This window comes from Rhopalosiphum padi, chromosome 1, assembly GCF_020882245.1.
Source record: "Rhopalosiphum padi isolate XX-2018 chromosome 1, ASM2088224v1, whole genome shotgun sequence".
Taxonomy (NCBI): domain Eukaryota; kingdom Metazoa; phylum Arthropoda; class Insecta; order Hemiptera; family Aphididae; genus Rhopalosiphum; species Rhopalosiphum padi.
In genome coordinates this window covers 5,305,519-5,328,422 of record NC_083597.1, presented here as the reverse complement: position 1 = coordinate 5,328,422, position 22,904 = coordinate 5,305,519, and the positions used below count along the sequence as shown (strand labels likewise).

Here is a 22,904-nt window from a genome sequence, read left to right as displayed (position 1 = left end):
AGTAAAAAGTGTATTAACTTTAAAGAAATAAAGTTCTTTTCACATTTAAAAAAAAATTGTTTAATAGTCGATATAACTGAAATTTAAAATGTAGTAGGAGTTACTACTTATTAGTTTGATTAAAAAAATAGAACAATTTACCTATTTCAAAATAAATAATGAATAATTTTTTATTTAAAGAACATTTTTCTCATATAATAATAATTGAAAATTATGCTTATGAATTATTATAAGTGATTATTAAATGACAATAAAATACTAGTAATATATCAACATTTTTTTTAATATAAAGATCTGTTTAGTTATATTTGAAATTGTACAGTTAATATTACAACATAATAAAGATAAGAGTTTAACGAACATGATAAGATCGAAATTAGTCTAAAACCAACAACGTATATAACCAAGCTTATTGAGCAATAAATTAAATTGCTTAATAATTATGTTTTACTCGAATTACGTATTAAGTAGTATACCACTACTACTATATTTTTTAAACCACAAAAACCATAATAATAAAATAATTATAAATAAATATTTTAGTGTTTTATATGAATATATCATAAACTAGTTGATAAAATTATTTAATCACGAATAAAAGAAATAATTTATATATGAAAACACATTAAATCTAAGTATACATCATTAAAATATTTGATTTACAACCACTATCTAAGGTACCATGTATAATTGTTAAATGAATATTTGACATTTTTTAATATACATTTGAACAATTAATACCATTTAAAAATATATAATGAAGTGAAAAATCAAGAACTTATAGTCGGAAATCAGAATTTGATAAATTTATCAATGCCACATATCCCAATAATAGATCCGTAACTTCACTAGTTAAACCTAAATATTATGTAGGCCTGAGCACATAAAATATAAAATACAATAGCACGTGGCGATATAGTCTTCAAGCAATTGATTACATGATTAATGGCCATTTCCTATAACAGAACTAATGGACTGTAAATAAATCAGTACGTTTCCACCAACAATCATAGTTTGATGTCTAAGGTCATTACAGCCGTTATTACTTACGAATTTTATTGTTTTCATAAGATAGCGCTGTAGCCTGTAAGTGATACCTAATGTATTATACACAGGACATGAAATAACCGAAATCAAATGTTTTGATATGCATACTGCATAATGTAGCTAGGACCTATCCTATCTACTAAGTGTATACTGTACCAACATACACAAATATATTATAAGGGTAAGTAGTATACATAAAAATACCTTTAACATTTATTCTTCATAATTCATAAAACTATAGAATATCTTATACTCAAGCATTCTAACACTAACAGTTAGAATTATAATAAGTGAATATAAAATAACTTTAAACCATTAAAAAATAAACTCAAACAAATATTATCAGCATTTTTAAATTATGAAGCCATACACAAATGAAAAGCAATACAAGCCAAATATATAATATATAAATGAAAAATCGTCTACAAACAAGTTAGAAAATCTGACTCATTTCCGTCACGTTATGTTTAGAATAAAAAAAAAACCGGGGAAGTTGGCCTACTATAGTCTATAATACTCTATAATACATTTTATGTGTATCTTATCATTGAGTAAATCACTGTTATAAATGTGTTTTGTTTAAATTTAAATTTAATGATAAATTATTACATACGAAGAAACAATACTTAGTGGTAACGGAAGTGTCAACCAACATTTCTAAGGGTATTTTATAATTTATTTTTCTATTAGTAATTACAGTATTTTGAACTAATTTTTGCATAAAATATTTTTAGCATACAATAAAATAGTACGTACTGTCGAATGAAATAAATATTATGGTTATTATATTCATGGTATAAAAATTAGCATACAATTGGTCAAAATATTTTTTAAATTATTATTAGTGTGTAAAAATAATTATAAAATATATAAAATGGCAAAAAGTTTCAAGTCCCTATAATTAATAAATTTTAAATTACAACATAATAACTAAAATTGTTTGAAAAAGAATCGTTATTATACGTTTGAATATCCAATTTAATCAAAATTTGTACTTCAAACGTTCATAAAAAATATATTATATGGCTTTACGTTATAAACTTTTTTTTTTAAATTCCAGTAAGAAAACTTATGAAAATCTTATATAAAATTTTCAAGCTTTTGGTATAAAAAAATAAAATCTAAATGAAATGCATTTTTAAATACAAAATAATTTACACATTTTCGTAATTTTGACAAATTTCATCAATAAACAATAGGTAATAATTTTAAACGATTATTAAAAAAATTGTAAAATATTTTCAATACTTTTTAGTAGACAAATGAACAAATTATAAGGAACTTTGTTGTATTAATTGTCCATCTTTTTTAACTCTCTATTAAAATCCATAAAAAAAAAAAATAATATCTTAAATGATAATTAATAATTAGCTTCAAAAGTTCTAAAAAGTTTTTGAAAATAATATCTTCTCTAGAAAATGCTAAAATAAATATTTGGCAAACATTTCAAATATTTGAATGTAACAAAATCACTAAATAAATCCAATTTGCTTCCAGAAACCATGTTCAAAGTCAAAGATTAAAGCATTTTTCTATACTTTTTTATAGACGTATGTCAGACCATAGAGTAATATCATTCAAGCAAATAAAAAAAAAGTATCATATTGATTTAAACCAATACGTTCATTGCCTCGAGAAATGATGTTAGATAAACTATTATTTTAAATAGACAACTACTAGTAATTTTAGCTTAACTAAAATACAAAAAAAAAATGTATAACATAATATTGAATGATATACGAATACATTGATGTTCAATATTATCATTAAGTACATGTTTCATTATTTATAAAATTACATGACTCTAAAAAACAACACTTAAAAGTTACATAACTAGAATATTAAACTTATTATCGGTTTTTTTTTTTTTTTACAGTCTCATATTGTAGCATTGCTTTATTGATATTGTATAGAATAATACACAAAAGTAAACGAAGATTTGGTGTATAAAATAAAAAAACGTTACACTACTTTAAAGTAAAGAACTATTTTATGTCCAAGTTCAATAATTTGATATATTTATGTACATTTTCATTAGTGACATAATTAGGGTAGAGGAAATTAAATGAAGTCGGGTAGGTTGAAGTATATTCTGCATAGTTTTGGCATTCTTTGAGGTATACAGTTTAGGGGTAATATTTGAATAAATTAATTATTTAACATCACATATTATTTAAACTTTAATTTCGCCATTTGACTTACATCTTTCAACTAACCGTGTAACGATATCTTAAATATTATGCGCAGATAATAAATAAACACAAAGATTTGTGTATTATGTATTCTAAAAAGTAAAAAAATAAACAATATAAAGACAATAACAAAAGCTTATAATATTTAATTAAATATCTATAGGAAATCATAAACATTTTTGTATAATAAATGTTGTAAATATGATAATAGATTTAATTTTAAAGTCATTAAACTTACAAGATTATCTATTGAATATTTCCATGTAGCTTTAAATTTACCATTTATAATATTATTTTACTTTTGAACAAACTTGAAAAACCTTAATTATTTTAAGTGAAATAATATTATATATTATCTTATAACATAATAAATTATATGTTTTGAAATCTAAGTTCAATTTAAAAATATTTACATTAGAAAACATACATATCAAGTATTGTATATATAAGTTAACGATCATTACGATCATATGCTGCATCGATAACGATGACTGCTATTACTCGTATACTACTTATTAAAAGAAATTTACTTATAGCTTTTATTAAATAGTAAATTAATGTTGATACCGTAAAATAAAATAAAATATAATATAAAACTAGGCATAGAATTAAAACATTAATATAATAAGGCTAAAAATATAATTCAAAGTTTTATAACTCTAGGGATGAATTTTTATGTGTAAAAAAACTTACAACATCGCATATATAGTATTATATACAACTTGAACCAGAAAACAAAAACTAGAAACGAAATTTCCATAAATATTAATACAAATATTATGTATATACCCATTACCCACACATTGGTTAAATATTTTAACTATGTCAAACGAAAACAGTTTCAAATAAATACATGTTTTATTAGAAACTATATTATTTTAAGGTTGAATTTTATTTTGACTAGCTAGCGAAATGTCCTAGTTGAACGGCCGCCAGCACCAAATACGTTCATACGTCTAGTATGTCCAGGCGTATAATAATAGCTATTGCCGAGAAAAACTTGAGTAAATGAAAAATTTCATCCCCACACTTGGCACAAGAGTCACATGGTTTTTTTTTTTTACAAAAACCCCCTCCTGATTAAGTCTCAAGCAGTGCAATCGGATTTGGCATAAACAGCGCGTAGAAAAAAATGTGTAGCCAACATTGGAATCTAGAAGCCACCACTGTTCTATTTATATACTCGGCCGACATAAGGATTTTAAGAAGTTTCTTTGACCGCTACTTATGACACACAGCCTACCAATCTACGGTTACTATATAGTTAATTTTTTAGCCAACCTATTTAAAGGAAATTTATCAATTACGAATTAAATAGTAATATGAATTTTTATAATTTATTTTACGCTAAACAATATTATTGTTTTAAATTAAAATATCAGCTCTACTACGTTACTAAATAACTTTTATATTGAGTAATAATGTAGTATATTATGTACAAAATTATAAAAAAATTGACGCAATTAAATTCATGACAATAAAACAGTACAAATTTTATACTAATGATACGCCATATGCTCCGTAGAGTGTAAACTTAAAAATAACGTCAAACAACAATTGTATAAAGTTAATAACAACGAAAGTTGCAGTGAATACACAGACCTATGTCGTGCGCATTATGTATTTTATACGTATCATATTATAGATTCTATAATATTTTACGCAATTTTAGGTTTCTATTATATAGAAACCTAAATTACGTAAAAGTCCTACCTAGACAAAAAAACATGAAATACTATACTAAAATCCAATGATTTAGTTTAATAAAAATAATTTCAAATAATCTAGCGAACATTTTAACAACATAATTATAATTACCTATATGACGTATAAATACACTAAAAATTATTTTTGTATAAAGTAAAAATAAAATATACCTCAAATTCTACTCATAATTAGACAAGAATAATATAAAGAAATTGAACTATAAAAGTCGATTCCCCGAGCCCAATATAAGCATATTTTTTAGTTAAAAAGCTTTGTAAGTTGGATTTTTATAAAAAAAAAAATAAATAAATAAGGAAGCTATAAATAATTAGAATAAAAGTATTTTTTACTTAATAATTAATAAAGCAGACAAGATAAACACTGATCATTGGGTTGTTTAAGATAATATATATATATCACTGTCCAATAGGTACCTCCGGCCGACACTCAATTCGGAATTTAAAATGTGAGTTATTATATATGATTTAATCATAAAAATAGTAAGTACAATATACCAATGATGTGTAAAGATAATTAAAATTTAAGATGTAAATGCTCACATGAACCCACATGGTTTCTAGAAGCATTATTACCACTATACAAATTGCGTTTTACCAGTAATTAACTAGGTCTCTCTTTTATATTAGATCACTTTCACATCGTTTTTGTCCTTTTTAGGACAAACTGCTCATATAATAGACAACAATATGATGTGTTAAACCTAACAAAGCTAACATAGAAGTGACAATTCTAGGTAAAAAGTTAAGCAGGACTTTTATTTATAAAAAAAAGTATCAATTATTCATGTATAAAACTTTAGATACTAGATTATGATACTCTAAAATAGGTATAAGAGAAGTACCTCTTGCTCTTTATATACTTCTTAAAATCAAGTATAAGAAACAAATATTTAATTTATTAAGTACTTCGCAATACATGATTAACTTCACAAATTTCAACTTTTTATCATATTTCAATTAAAAATTAATAGAATGTTTAGAATTAATTAAGTATTTAATTATTGATACCTTACGAGACACATTTTATTGAAATATAATAAACAAAAAAATTAATTAATTTTATATAAGCACAAAAAAAAAACAATAACTTTCAGTAAGTTAAGCAAAATTTTAAAATAAACATAATTTATCATTTAACAAAAAAAAAAAAAATTAAAAAAAAAGTCTTTACAAGGTGTTTAACCAAATAAAAAACACACTATATTATATACATATATATATATATATATATATATATATATATATCACCAAAATCAACGATCAAGACGGAAAGACATATTTTATAGTTCATCAACAAGTTTTTGAAATGAAAATATTATATATGATAATACCTATATAATAAACAAAATAAATATTGAACATCACAACTGTACAATTAATTGAGACCTTATATTGTAAATTAAAATACGTATATGAATAAATCCTCAAAAAACGATTTTTTTGGGAGGTTTACATACGAATTGACCTTTTAGTATTATTAATATTTTCTTTTGACATGCATGAGTTAGTACCTTCTATATATCTATGGTTTGTACTCTGTACACCCGCCAGTCGGCATACAGCCCTGTGTCATTTACCAAGCGCGCGTGTATGTGCTCATTGCAACGTGGCGAACCTGAGAGGTTATTCGTAGTAAAGCCGCCCGTCGTCCACGCGCCGCCGGCGGGGCCACTATTTTTATTGACCGTACAGCCGGAGGGTCTTCTTAACGCCTGCGTCGGCTACCTTTTGAAACAATGTATCAAAAAAAAAAGACAACAACGACAACGAAAAAACACTATATCAATGTGACAACCTGGTTTTCGGTTTTAGATTTGATTAAAAATAAAAATATTTTAAATTATATTTATACAATATTTAAATACTATTGAATACAACCAAACTATTTGGATTACTTAAAAAATTTAATTTTTTTGTTTATTTATTGCTATATAATTTATAACACATTTCACGAAAACAATTGGAAAATAATGGATTCTACTTCAGCGAATAATAAATAGTTTCAAAATAAATTGAAATTCAGAGACGTGGCTATTGTAATAAGACTACAAACATTTAAAGAGGTAAATCCTCTTAAGAGAACTTTTATATGAAACTTTCTGAATAGAATTCAGTTCAGTTTATAAAGGTCTAGTATGGTTTTACTTTAGCACGCAATTATTACACAAATTACTACACTCTTTAGGAGAAGAAAAGTACAGAAAACGTGAAGGAATGACTGTTGTGAATATGTGATCATTTTAACAAAACACTATATGTAGCAGTAAAGCCTCAATTGAAGTAGACAAATAATTTAATATTGACTGGTGTACATTTTAAATAATATACAATATTATTAATACATAGAAATATTTTGGTAAAAAAAACTGAAATGGAAAACTCAGATTATTTAGATGGCATGTTTTTAGTTGAAGAAATATAAACCAAATAATTTAACTTTTATTAAAAACGAAAAGCATTAAAAACATTGGAATTTGAGTTATTTAAGGACCAATATAATTATTTCATTTTGGCTAGGTATTTGAGTTTTGATGATTTTAAATTTAACATTTACATCGTATAACAATGCAATATTGGTAATTTAGTAGTTATTATAGGTACGCTTACGTAAAAATTTAAATATACGAGTATATTATGCATAATAACCTAACCTATATATTGAACAAAAACCATATTTGTATACCTAATCTTTTTTCTTAACATAGTAAAATATGTTTTTATTTTTTTTTTTATTATTATACTGATATTTTACGTAAATACATTTTGAATTAATGGTATATAATTCATACAATAAATGTTAAAAATAATAACAGACAACAGTAGTAAGCATGTCATTCATTTTACCAATATCCCGCAGGGATTCCTGATAATGGTATGAAGGATTTAATATGGTGGTGGTTTAAATAAGCAAGAAAAACGTGTTTAATCGGCAGTGCCAAAGGAGTATTCACAAAAGATAGAAAAGAGCGGAAGAGGGTTCGTTAATAAAACAACAGACTTGGCATAATGCCGCCATTACTCATAAGAATTGTTTTCCTAAGTTTTCCTTAGAGTAACAAATAAAACAACAGCACAGGATAATGCTTGGGCAGTTGGACCTTCCTAATCGGTCTACCAATTAATTAAACGGAAATAATTCTATTTCAAAAATACTAAATTAATTTTCACTAAAAAAAACAAATAAATGTATTCGTTTTATCAATAAGTTAAAAAACGATAATACTAAACTTTGTTTTAGAGTTTTATAAATGTTTAATATCTGTTTATCACAATTTCTGACATCTTAAAAACATAGATATTAAAATTATTCATAAACATATCAGACTCTTTTAAAATTGTATAATTAATATATCTTTTGTGTTGTCTATTAGACTTGGAACAGTAATACACATTTTAAATAATTTATAGGAAATATGTATGATACCCATCATTATTAAACTACCTCTATCGAGTATTATACATAAATGTAAGATATTTATACCTGAAATTTAAAAAAATATTGTAGGCCTTGTGTTTAAAATAAGTTAGGCGAATTAATTGTTATTGAAAAAGAACACTACAAAAGTATTTTGGTACAAAACACAGGTCGTAGAGTACATAATTTGACAATAATAACTTATATTTGTGCTCTAAACTACATTAAAGATATGTTTATTTAAAAGTTGTTATCTATATGATTAAAGTTTAAAGTTATGAAAACAACTTTTATATAATAATTGAAAACTATAAATTTAATTGTATAATACAATTGGAAAATGGTTTGAATGTTACTCAGTGTAGCATTTTTCTACATATTGTTAAAGTAATTTTATCATATTGATAACATATTGTACCTAAGTATATTATATATTGATGCCTATGTCAAAATCTTAATAAAAAAATAACTGGATACATAATCAAATTAATGATGAAATTTACATACTATATATGTAAGAGTCACATGAAGGTTCACTAACCTAAAGGTGATAGTGTTATAAATGTTGCATTACTAAAACAATTTTAACATAGTAAGTCCTCTTGAAACTTTATACATGTAAACAATATTATACATTTGCTGGAATTTATAAATTAATATGTAACCACTGATAGATGCTAATATATCATATGACATTTTCATTAAACAAACACAATAGAATGAATCTTTATTTGAATTGCTTTAACTCTTTGAAGTCATCTCAGTGCAAGATAATGGTGTGTATTAATAAAAATTAATAAGGCAAATAATTCATATAATGAAGCATTGTAATAAAAAATAATTCTGAACATAGCTGCACTCAATGAAAATGTTTTAAATGTTTTCTAACAATTAGAAAAACTACAAAAAATGAAATCACATACATATTCAAAATATCAACATCTAGCTTGATCTCCAACAGATTATGTACATGACTACTTGAAACACTTAAGAGTACTCTTTCTATTCAAAAATATATTAAAAAATATCATTGTAAAACTAATACATTTATTGAAAATCTAAAATATATTTATTACTTGATACTCCTAAGTTATAACTTATTAATTATTAATTAATCATACCCATGTATAAAATTAAATATATATTATAAGTATGAAATTATTTACAGATATTTACTAAAAACTATATAACATCAATGTACTTTGATTTAATAAAGAAAATTACTAAATAAATATCCATAACATAGCAATTTTGTCACTAATGAGGACAATTTGTTATTGTTTTTTAATAGAGACGTGCTTTAAATATATTAATAATTTGCTTAATTGTTAATTTCTTATTAGCTAACTATAATTATCAAAATTTAAAAACTTCTTATTAACAAACAAAGCAATAATATAGAAAAGTAAAAAGCAAACAAATATATTTTAAATTATGATATATTATAAAAACATACTGATGTTTTTAAATATAAATAACAGATTCTTCTCCTAATTCCTGATACTCTAACCCTGACAATAAACACTTTTACTGTCCAAGTACTAAAATTATTTATAACTCATAATGATTTTAAAAATCTTACCTGATAACTCATTGCGTCTGTCTCATCGATGTTGTTAATATCAAAAGTTGTAGAATTTTGATTGAATAATCCTTTTCCCGGGTATGAAGTACTACGTCTAAATTTTGATGAATTCATAGGAGTAGATTGATGTTGGTGATGATTGTAATTAGTATTTGGCTTACGACCAGCTAAAGCATGCATTGGATTCAAATTAGGTACAGAACGACCACGATTCCATGACGAACCAGCTATACCACTTTGATTTTGACTAGAGTTAAGCCACGAGTTCTGATGAGACTGTGACCAAGAATATCCCTTACTGGCCATGTACAGGTTCTGCGGATGAGCTGACTGTTGCAGTTGCCTAGACAGATTGTGAGGGAAATTATGTGTGGCGCCAGATGCTTGACGTCTATGATGATGTTGCTGTGGTTGCTGTTGCTGTTGCGGATGATGAGGTCCCAAGCCAGTATTGTACAAAGTATTTGGGAAATTCTAAAAACATTAAATATTTAAATTTTTCAGTTGAAAATTAATCACGCATCAATTCAAATAACTATAAACAACTTAGAACTAAATTTAAAATTATGTCGAATATAAATTTAATTTATCATTTTATTAAGTATTAAGAAAATTCTCATGTCTAACAAAAGTTTATAATAAATAGGTATTGTTTAACTTTTAAATGAGACTGGAAATAACAATAACAATCGTTTAGAATAAGTAGAACTTTCTCAAAAAAGCCTCTTATTAAATATTACAATCATTGTAATACAATGATTGGTACTTATTTTTCATATTTCATAGATAATAAAAAATATTCATGAAAACTTTATAGGTTAAATAGTTATGATAAAAACAGCTTTAATTTCTTACTGTAATTTATAAAAATTTAAAAATATTATTAAAAACTAATATTTGGTCTGGTATATATACATTGCTTATAATTGTGTAACATTTTAAACTGTATAAAAAAATAAATAATAATTTTCAGTTTATAAATTAGGTAAGTAGATAAAAAGGTAAAAAATATCAATTAAAATTAATGATTTGAAATATAATATTTAATATACTTATTAATGGTTTATGTATTGTGCTATTCAAATTAGACAACTACTTATTACATTTAAATCAATATAAATCCTAAGTAAATCAATCAAATAATTACAAATATAACATCAAATATTGTTATTTGTAAAATCTTTAAGTTGTTTTTAAGTTATATGTACCATGTACCTACAAAATTAAGTGTAAAGCATACACTCACTATTAGTCATAGGTATTTATCTAAATTTACAGCTTTTCTTACAAGTTTAATACATGGTTAAAAAATAGAGATCGGTTAAATATAATAAGTACCTATACTTAATATTATATTTTCCAGATTTTGTTTAAGTTAGCCCAGTAAATAGTAAATACTTGGTAAAAATAAATATTTATTAAATTCATGATTTCCATTTTTCCTTTAATTTAAATTAATATTTTTTAATATTGTTAATAACATTTTGGATTCTCTAAAATAATATAATAAAGTTATCTACTAAAAACTTACATCAAACATACAAATAATGATTATGGAGCTAGAAAGTTTGGAGGCTTAAATAAAGTATTGTAAATTATGTACTTCCGAATGGTCAAGCTAATTTTACAACTGACGCCTAAATAAAATTTTAAATTAAAAACAAAACTATACAACTGGGAATAATTTATAATTTTATACTTTATATTTTTAAAGAATATTAAAATACCAAATAAATATCTTAATATTTTACTTTATTTAGTACCAAAATAAATGTTTTTCAAAAATGTGTGTATACATAATGCATAATTACTAATTGCATTGTACATACAATATACACATAATTTTGTAAAATATTAACTAAAAAATTACTAAGTATAGGTAACTTATGTAGATAATACATTAAAATAATTCTTAAATAAATAAGTAATCCCTGGTCAAAAATCATAAACATTGAGCATTGAGCATTAAAAAAAAAATAAGTAAAATAAATGTATTAGTAAATATATTTTTTGTTTGTTTTATCATGAAGACAAGAAGACAAGTGAAAAATAAATGTTAAATTAAAAACATAGGTACAGAACAATGTCTCAACTTTTGGTTGGTGAGAATACATAAACATAAACATTAGCTTTTTACATAATTTACACAATCATTATATTTTTTAATGCATAACTTACAACGTTGTTTGCAGCCGCAGAAGCATTTAACCCATGTATTAACGTATCATCAACAGATGCTGACCATAGACTAGACGTAGACGAGTTGGTCGACGAGTTTATCACATTAAGACTAGCTTCATTGTTATAAGATGATGGTAACTGCATTTGTGGGCCGCCCGATGATTTATCACCTCCACCACCACCACCTAACGCTGCCAACACGGAATCTTCTTTGACAGAGCCTTTGGTGGAGGGCAGCTGTTGGTGATCGCCGTTGACCGGTGACGGTGAGATCTGCTGTTTGACGGCAACGTCCTGCAACTGCTGTGGGCCGTCGTCGGCAAAATACGACTGTGACGACGACGACGACGACGGCAACCCGGACGTGTTCACCGACGATTGGTACTCGATTGAACTTAAACTAGAATTTACACTAAATTTGTACTCCCCCATTTATACAATATCACGAACGGTCCCGTGCGGAATAATGATATGCCGCGCGCGAACCTCTCCTGCTCGAAACGCACACGTCTGAATATTATATTATATTAAATAGTGTAACGAATTTCGAAAACCGACAACAGAAGACCGCTGCGGAATATTATTTATATATAAATATATATATATATATATTATATATATATAAAATATATTTATAATTGGGAATATAATACAATATTATATTATATAATATTTTTTGTATAATATAATAATATACGGTGTTTTGCGCTTGAAATTTTGATTTAAAAAAAAAAAAAAAAAAATTTAACTAGAGCTGCGGCTGCAAACGGGCACGTTGGCCACCCGCTGATAACACGACTGCACGAGCCGAAACGCGATAGCAGCGGCGGCAGCAGCTTGTCGGCAACTCCCCCACCCCTCCGCACAACAACCGACGCGCCGTGCGTTCCACACCGCCAACAGAAAGCCGCCAATCATATGTTTATTGGCAATTTTCGGATTCGACGCACTTCGCCGCTATCGTCGTCAACACTCGGATTTTCTCGACTTGGCGTCGGAATGATGTATTATTATTATTATTATTATTATTATTATTATTGTTATGACATATTATTATTAAATTTACTATTTAGGTAACTCCGTCGCCTTGTCAATTGTTCATTTGTCAAGTTGCGCTTATTATTTTAATATTACAATTGCAATACAAATTATGATTATTGTTTTTTAAATAAAATAATAATAATAAAAACAAGATGTCAAGACAAACAAGTACCGTGATAATATAATTATTATACAATTATATACACCATTATGCGCGCCAGTGGTGTGTTCATATGTATATTAAATTTAATTAAATACCTACCTACTATACTGCTATTTTGTGTGAGATAATTATACCTTTACGGCTTTATTTATTCGGGTACCTACTACTATAATAATAGTCCAATGTCTGTAACAGTAGATATATATAGTCTCCAATAGGCAATACTCACAGTTAACACCTATTGACTATTGATACGTTAATGTTAAACTACTGGAGTAATACCTATCCATAAATAATTATTAAGACTACCTGTGATATATTATTATATTACAATAAATATGAATAAAAATTCACCACATTCTAAAGATCTATAGCAATAATAAGAATAAAAATAACTAATAAGTACATAGGTACTATAGTTCTATACCAGGTGATCCATTTAACGTAATACTCATAGTTTTAAGCATTAGGTAAAAACAACATTTTTAAAAAATATATGTATTTGTATCTCTTTTTTAAAAATTTAATTTTTTATGATAACACATTTTTAATTTCTTTTTCAAAAACAAAATATTTTTTGGAGTACTTGTAAAAATCAAATTTTACATGAATAGTTTAATGAAATGACAAATATTAAATATTTTAACGAGCGGAGTAGTACAACAAAATCACAAACGCCTTATCCTTAATTTATTTTTATAAGTAAAAAACCCAAGTAATATTCTGCTTTAAAGTATGAAATCATACATTTATATATTTATAAAAGTAAAAAAAATTAAAAACGATAAAAAAAAAAGTATTTTCTTGAAATGTTATTGTTTTTTTTTAATTAATGAGTGTCCAACGATATATAAATCAGTAAATCACCCCGTTAAATACCTATTAACCTATAGCCTATAACTTACTATGATAATAATAATAATTTAGTAATATAATTTGAAATAGGTATATAGTGCACTATTAACACGTTAACAGTTTTATTTTTATTATGGTATATTATTATGGTTTTACTTATAGTTTATACAATTATAAAGTTACACTTAACAAGACACTGTATATAGCTTTTCGTTATAATTATCAGTAACAGTTTTAGATACCTAGCTATGTTATACATCACCTACTCGTAAAGTGGCATAAACTTATTCTATTTAAATTATTTTGGTTTATGTTATTCACATCTAACAGATTTTAAAATGATTATTTAATAGTATAACTTTTATATTCTTTAATTCTTATAATAATAATATAGTAATTGGCAAGGATTTTTTATTTTAAGTTCTATAGGAAAATCAAAAAAATCCAGAAGCATCGAAAAATAGTATTCTGAATATTAGTATAAAAAAACCATTTACAATTGTTTAGCTTGATTTAAAATTTACTTAATATTAAACTTACCTAATATATAATTGATATTTCACATATTTTATTATGTATAATACATTGGTCGCAGGGGCAAATGGCTATACACAAATTTAATAGGTACCTACTAATCAGTCGTGACTCGTGAACTCGTAACTGCATAACTGAATAAGTACAACGTAGGTAGGTACCTAAAGTGTACCTATAAGTATATTACAAATATATAGGAAAATATAATAAATCTAATTGCCGATCTCTCGAAAACTTTTTAAGCTGTATCGCAATAAAACACAATACGCATTATGTAGTTACTAATAGCCATCACTGAATCATGGACTAAAATAAGATGTTTAGATGTATTATAGATATATAGCTTATGGTATAACCATGTAGGTACCTTGTACCTATATTACCTATGTACTACAGCCTGGGCTTAAAGCGGGAAAAAATTCCAGGGGGACTAATGTAGTAATGTCTTCATATAGTTTTAAACGTCACTCTATCACTTTAACCCCTAGGCCCAGACTACAACTAAAATCACAATTCGTGGTTGCAATTATTGTAATATAACAAATCAACAACTAATATCTTGGTAGATTAATGATAGAAACTGTTACCGCGAGAACAAAATGAAATTTGTTATCAAAACATGAGTATTTTTATAATACACATTGCAATAGTTATACATTTATAATGCATTTTCAATATATTTTCACTGTTCATTTTATTTTTATTAATTTTTTTAGAGAAGATGTGTATATTTTTCGCATATAGGTACGTATAAATAAATAAATATATAATATGCAGTGGCGCAACCAGGGAGTGGGGGTTAAGGGGTTGTAACTCCTCCCGAAATTTCTCCGAGGCCTAGTATAATAACCTATGTACGTATCTTATGTATATGCTAAGTACTTATATAAAATTTAGTGATCAATTTTCTAAATATATTATGACTTGTGATAATAACTTAAAACTAAATTATATAATCAAAATTACTAATAATCCTAGGTATAAATTAGGAGGGTACTTAGCCTTAAGCTAAGTATAATAAACTATATTAATTATTAATACACATTAATTTAAATTTTAAGTTCTCAAATTTTTAACCCCTTTTATACCTATGTAAATAACTAATAAGATACCTAGGTTAAATTAAATAAAAATGTTTATAACCTTATTTTGTTATAGGTAGGTATTACTATAAATTATGAATTCTAATAAATAATAAGGTACCTACTTTACTTATACGATAAATTCTGTTCTTAGCACAATTAGTCATTTAACCCCTTCTACCTCCACTCAAATTTTTGCATTAGTTATATTGGTAGGTTTATCAGCAGTGGCGGATTTAAGGAGGGGGCCAGAGGGGCCTGGGCCCCCCCCATGGCCCCTAAAATGTTTAAAAATATAACTATGACATGAAACTTATAATCACAATTCACGAAAAATTCCGGTTATATTTATAAGTCATCCTTAAAAGTTGAAACTAAATAGGCTGTAGCTATACTATAAGATAAGACGTTACATTATGCTATAGCTGCTATAATGTAACGTCTTATCTGATCGCCTATTAGATTGACGTAAAACGACATAACTTGCAGAAAGTGTCAAATATCTTATCTGAAATGAACAATTATTAGTAATAGCTAGGTTAATATATTGTATGATTTGGTTTAGTTTACTTTTGTCGTATTTACACGTATGAGTATCGTCTTGTCTTCGTAGTTCGTTATATCATGTCACAAAAACGTCAAAGTGAAATATTTACTTCTTTCTTTAAGAAAAAAAAAGTTGATGACAATAGTACACTTACAAATGAAAATATTTTGAATGAAACTGCTTCACAACAAGAACCAGCTGTTTACACTAATTTGTCGGAAATAAATGATACTAAAGAATATGATATAGGATTTGCAGTTGAAGAGGATTCTAATGTTAAAATACGAAAAGAGATAAGTCAACTTTATAATTATTTATGTAAAACGTGGACTCCAAATAAAAAGTATGTTTTTCCAGTAACAAAAGATAAAAATGGTCATAGTAGAAGTTTTCGTATTGAATGGATAGATAAATACAATTGGTTAGCTTATAGTAATTTAAGTAAGGGAGCTTTTTGCAAAGTGTGTGTACTTTTTGGACCAAAGGTGGGTGGAATTGGGGGACAAAGGCTTGGAATTTGTTTGCCAAACAACATTCGAGACGTTTACAATTTTGTCTATAAAACACTACTTTTAATTATATTTTTTTTTATATACAAATATTTTTAATTTTAATACTTTTTTATGTGCATACATTTATATAATACATTATACATAATTATACATTTTAAAATACTATTATACTAATACAAGTGTTTTTATAAAAATATGTACTAATGTAAAAAAAAATAATGGGCCCCCCCCAAAAAAAAATCCTAGATCCGCCACTGTTTATCAGCATACCTATGTATTATTAAAAATTTGAATTACTAGCTAAATATCATTGAATTATTAATTAGACAATCAATATTAATATCTACACAGTAAAGGTACATAATAAAATACATATATATATATATATATTTTTTTTTTTTTGGTTATTAGTAAAGTAAAGTTATTACTAACAACTAACAGTACTAATGTTCAACCTATGTCACAAGAACTTCACCCCAAGGGCTGTATACTTTCTGTTCGATTCATCATGCATTCATGCAGGTGGTATTATTTACCAACTTAAGTTATAAGTTATAACTTTTAAAATTGACTGAGTACTGACAAAACCAGAGTAATGTACATAATAAATAATTAAATTTCTCCAGTGTTAAAATATCAATAGGATTGTTTGAGTAAAATCTAGAAATGTATGGTTAATTATTATGTATCAACATATATACACTTATAGGTATGTATACTGAACCTAATACATGTTAAAAAATTTTGATTTTTGTATTTTATAAATAATATTCAAAATTAAAACAATAATTTTGAAGCCAAAAATAAGTAGACCTACTACAAGTAATAATAAAACTATAACAACTATTATTTTTAAATATTTTATAATTTGTTTTGTATAGCAACATACTTACTCACGTTAGTACATCTCACTTAATGTGTTGGAATTATAAGGATGGAACTTATAACTTGTATCCAACAAAGTATAATATAACTAATATCACTTACTAGTATAAGTATTACCATTGATTCATTCACTGTTGATTAAGTAAGAATAATATGAATGGGCAATTTATAATAGGATATTATAGAAAAAAATATGTATCTAATAAAAAAAATATAATAACATACAATTTTTAATAAAATATATAACAAAAGTTTATGAATATAAAAAATATTACAATAATTATATTCAAAAATAAATAAATTTTATTTCTTTGGTGGATGTGTTCCTTTAATAGTAGTTCTATGTAGAACTCTGAGACCAACTTCACTTCTGGGTGCCTGTGTACTTGAGTGAGCAAAATGTCCAACAGCTAAGTTATCAGATATAATGAAATCCCCTGGTTCCCACTAAACAGAATAAAATAAAATAAATATATAATTAATAAAGTTTTTAACATAAAATGTTTAAACTAACGTTAAAAACAATGTATTATCAATAAACAAATGACATTATGTTTGAAATGAATATTGTATTATATACATAAAATAATTCATTTTAACTTTGTATTTTTCTTTACATATGTCAACAATATAAACAATGGATCAACAATTAATGTGTGTATTGTTAGATCACATTAATTCAGAAGTTTTTTTTGGAGGGGAAATCAAAATAATTTTAAAATATTAATTTATTATCTACAGATAAAATTTGTCTGAAAATAATCATTGGGTGACCCATTTAAACTTAACAATTTAAATTAATGAAACTGAAAATCTCATGAAATAATTAAAAAAAAATCTAAAATGTCAGGTAATAAAATAGATTTTTTAAAGTAACCTCAACATAATACATTAGTGTGAAAATACATAAGTTCTAAGTTCTAAATTTAACTAAATATTTATTGATAATAATTCGTTTTTTATACACTATGCCTATTACCAAAATAAAAAATAAAGCCAGAATATATTTTTATAATTAATATACTATAACTTAAAAGTATCCACACTTTTTAGATATTATACTTAATAATTTGTTATAATTTTTTAACAATAATAGTGAATAATTTAAGAAATGTATAAATGGTAAAAATCAATAATTGCCCTTTAAAATTATTATTCTGTTTAAGTTTAAAATAAAAAATATACCTTGTGTACATATATATACTTTCCATTATCTTGATTGATTTTACTGTTTATTGAATCTAAAAGTTCTTTGTACTCTTCATGGCTAGCAATTGATTCTGAGGGAAGTTTATAATTCCAAATAAATTCAGTAGTCATTCCCAAATGAAAACATAATACCTATAGTTATGATTGCTATTAATATTACAATTAATTATAAATAATAAATATTATAACTTTAAATAGTTATCAATTATACACACTGGTTTGCCTGTTAGAGGATGACTATATATCAGTGGATGGATGGGTGATGATCTTCTATCACTAACCATCCAAGCTCGGTTCCAAGTGTCATAAGTATCTTTATCCAAACTTTGAATTAGTTCTGTGAGTGGAATAAATAACGTATGTCCTTCTTTGGGTACAGACTCCATGTGATATAAAGAATAACTAAATGGTGCTGGTTGAAATGTCCCATCTATGTGCCAACCTGATCGTCCAACACCTTAAATAATATATATATAATTACAAAATTATATTATTTTGATATTAATTTAGTTGGACAGAGGTTATATTTAGATAAACTCAAATGTCAAATAAATTTAATTTTAGTAAATTTTGATATTTTCCAGTAAGCTTAAAATAAAAACCTTATAACACTTGAGAACTGTTAATTCTATTAACATATCCACATATAGACCATTTATAAATATAGGTATTAATTATTTTCACATTTAGAAATGTTATTAAAATGTATGGTTTAATGAAGTACTTATTTTAATACAGGTAAATATTACATTTAAGTTTGTACATTCATAAAATAAGAAAGTACAAACAACTATGTAGTATTATAAAAATAAGATTTTCATAAAATGTAAATAGTTAAATATTGATACACTAATAGATACCTACTTAACAAGAATAATTACTAAATCAAGATTTGATTAAAAAAACAATTTAAATGCCTACATAAAAAAATGGATTTAGTTATTATTTATAGACATATTTACCAGTGCATCCTTCATTTTTATCATTAGATACTCGAAACACATCAGGGTGAGGTGATTTTCGATGTTTGTAGAATGTAGATTCTAATTCTCCAAACCAACGACTAATCTCAACATGCCTATCACCACTTATGATACCTTGATCTTTAAATATTAAGATTCTATGTTTTGTAACATCTTCCTGTATCTGTTTAATAACTGAAAATGAATTGAAAATTCATAAAAATAATATTATAATATAATTAAATTACAATTTAACTAGATATATATTGTAAATATATAATCAATTAACTGTTAAATAATGCATATGTGAAACGCGGTTATTATTAATTAAATTATAAAACATAAACATTACTTTCAGGTCTATTTTCAGTTTTTAAGTCAATTCCACGAACTTCGCATCCTAATGGCTTCAAAATTTTTTCCATCTTATAAAAAATATTTCTAAACATAAATTTGACAACAGACTAATTCTTATTATACTATTAGTTATTACAATTGTATTATTAAAATAAATTATGAATAAACTATTATTAAATGAATCATGTGCAAAAGAAATTAAATAAATTACAACAAAACTACTTTGTTATTATCTATACTCAAACATAAAATCACAGAATAAATTATTCTGTGATAATATTATGTGATACAAATGATAAGAATTATCAAAATGTAAACAGAATGAAAAATCATATTTCCGCCCAAAAATAAAAGTTTTTGAATATTTTATAATGTGACTAGGTATGAGAGTGATAATTGACAATACCTATTATATACTTTTAATACTTTAAATACCTAATGCGTCTAGGATTATTATTTTTTAATCAAAATAGGTACCTATAGGTACCTAGGTATGTAATACCTAACGATTAACGAAGAAACATAGTACTTATCTTTGTAACCTAAGGTGTTGGACTATGCCACCAGTGGCGGCTTGAGTCTTCATAATTCAAGGAGCAAATTTTTAAACAAAAAATATGTTAAAGTTTAGTGAAAATTGGATATACATAGGCCACCTATGATAGGCGTTACAAGTGAGGGAGGCTTTGGGTTGGCCGTGGGCTTAAGCCCCCCCCCCAGAATTTGTGTGTAAATGTATATACTTATAAACATGTTATAGTATTAACTTTATTTTCGCCTACATTCTATAATATAAAAAAATATAAAGTTTCAATGTTTCATATAAACGAATAATCATTCAATTCAGTTGTTAACACCAATAGAAACAAAAAATAATAACCTAATTAAAAGAATTTGCTGTAAAAATTTTTAAGAATCAAGCCCCCCTAACTTAAAGGACTAGAAAACATTCAAAATGTGTTTTTCTCCCAACAAAAAACAGTCTTTACCTAATAGGTAACATATTTTATCAGCCTTCAACCAAATACCTTATCATTTAGCTATAATATAGCCAATATAGGTAGTTATATACTTACATTAATATTATGTAGATAATTCGTGTTGTTTAAATTTTCCAATTTAATATATATTTATTATATTTTTAATTTATGTGATGATCATGCATCTAAAATCTAAATGTTAATTTCTGTGACTTATTGTTACACTAAATAATAAAAAGCTAAGTTATTAAATTAATTTTTTTATCTTTTTTACTTCGCTATAGAAATTTAGTTCTAGTAACTTAACTTCATAACTCGATTATTTGATATTTCAAGTATTCATTTTAATAACCGAGTTTTTCCAATTTAACTGAAAAATAATAATTAATGTCTTATTTATACATAATATTCAATATTCTATCTCTTTATAATTAAAACGAATTAATTAATTAATTATTTATTTGTTTAGTATTACTGTATTGTAGGTAGATACCTGCACTCTATACAGGCTACAATGTTTTTAAATACAAATAAACAAAGTGCATACAAATATGTTTTGATTTGATAATGATATTAACATAAGTGTAATAATCGATTTAACTATTCAGCTCACAACCTCACGTTCCTACGTGCAACATAATTATGTATAAGAAGGAATATACGAGTAATACATATTATGAGATGTACAATGTTAAATAGCAATACCGACGGTACCTACATAAAAAAATTGATATATAAATGAATTAATAATGATGACAATAATTAGAATTATTTTTTAATCATCAACCAATGATTGCTATTTAGTTGCTAATTTTGTAATTCATATAAAATTAAAATATTATTTTATTATTTGCGTATTACCTACGGTATAATCATTGAATTATAATTTATATAATCTACGCGTGTGCAACAGCATAACATATAGTGACATCTAGCGGCTTGACGTGCAAGTTCATTATCATTAAATTTAGAATCAAATACCGTTAGCTCTACAATGTGGCGGTTCCTGCTAGAACGCAATGTATTTATACGGTCAGTGGATTCCAATGTATGTGGAGGTTTGGAACATGCCAAAGGGATCGGTACCGCAATCGTTAAGATGAACACCGGAGTTCTGGGATTGGGGAGGTATTCGTGAAGGATAAATGCAGTCCTCACCTCCCGTTTACTTTTTGTCATTGATGAGATTAACCTAATAAATACAATTTTATACATATTAATTTACAAATAATTTTTCTAATTTTAAGAAATTTTGATAAAATATTTAATACTTTTAAATAATAATCAAGAATAATTATTGTTGTAAGTTTATTACATAAAATTTTAAGTTATAATTTTATTTATTTATGGGTGGATCTTGTATTGAAATTAATAAATTAAATTTATAATAATTTTAACTCGTAAACAAATGGGGACGTCTCTCAGCTGTATTGATGATGGCGTGTGTATCTCATCAATCATCACTGAATAAATTAGTGTAATCTGTAACGGTTGTATTACTTGTATTACATTTTAATTCAAACATAAATCATTATCCATTATTACAAACAAGCAGTCAATAATTTATCGGCGTATTTACTGTGGTCTGTAGAATAGTCTGAATTGATGCATGATGGTATGAATACCTATA

General features: G+C 25.4%; 2 protein-coding genes across 4 annotated transcripts in view; both read right to left on the bottom strand.

Annotated features, from left to right (window-relative positions):
- The window catches only part of LOC132918409 (cytoplasmic polyadenylation element-binding protein 2-like), a 154,368-nt gene extending 141,631 nt beyond the window's left edge, over nucleotides 1–12,737 (bottom strand). The window contains exons 1-3 of one of the 3 annotated variants that reach the window (XM_060979623.1): nucleotides 12,145–12,736; nucleotides 10,200–10,440; nucleotides 9,964–10,133 (exon numbers count right to left, since the gene is read on the bottom strand). In XM_060979623.1, the coding sequence (XP_060835606.1) occupies nucleotides 9,964–10,133; nucleotides 10,200–10,440; nucleotides 12,145–12,579 (846 nt within the window). In that variant the 5' untranslated portion in view covers nucleotides 12,580–12,736. Of the gene's footprint in view, nucleotides 1–9,963; nucleotides 10,441–12,144 lie in introns of all 3 variants that reach the window. The other 2 variants (XM_060979622.1, XM_060979621.1) reach the window with 2 other exon arrangements.
- A 5,227-nt stretch (nucleotides 12,738–17,964) lies between these two features.
- LOC132918130 (alpha-ketoglutarate-dependent taurine dioxygenase-like) lies at nucleotides 17,965–20,533 on the bottom strand. Its single transcript, XM_060979238.1, has 5 exons — nucleotides 20,290–20,533; nucleotides 19,938–20,132; nucleotides 19,191–19,432; nucleotides 18,952–19,107; nucleotides 17,965–18,213 (listed from the first exon to the last, which is right to left on the bottom strand). The coding sequence occupies exons 1-5, from the start codon at nucleotides 20,384–20,386 to the stop codon at nucleotides 18,070–18,072; spliced, it is 834 nt and encodes a 277-aa protein (XP_060835221.1). The 5' UTR covers nucleotides 20,387–20,533; the 3' UTR covers nucleotides 17,965–18,069.
- Nucleotides 20,534–22,904: the final 2,371 nt, after the last annotated feature.

Coding starts and splice junctions, on each gene's coding strand:
- LOC132918130 (XM_060979238.1), bottom strand. CDS start 20,386: ATGTTTAGAAATATTTTTTATAAGATGGAAAAAATTTTGAAGCCATTA. Junction 19,108..19,190: donor ATCCTCTAACAGGCAAACCA/GTGTGTATAATT, acceptor TCATAACTATAG/GTATTATGTTTTCATTTGGG. Junction 18,214..18,951: donor AGTATATATATGTACACAAG/GTATATTTTTTA, acceptor TATTCTGTTTAG/TGGGAACCAGGGGATTTCAT.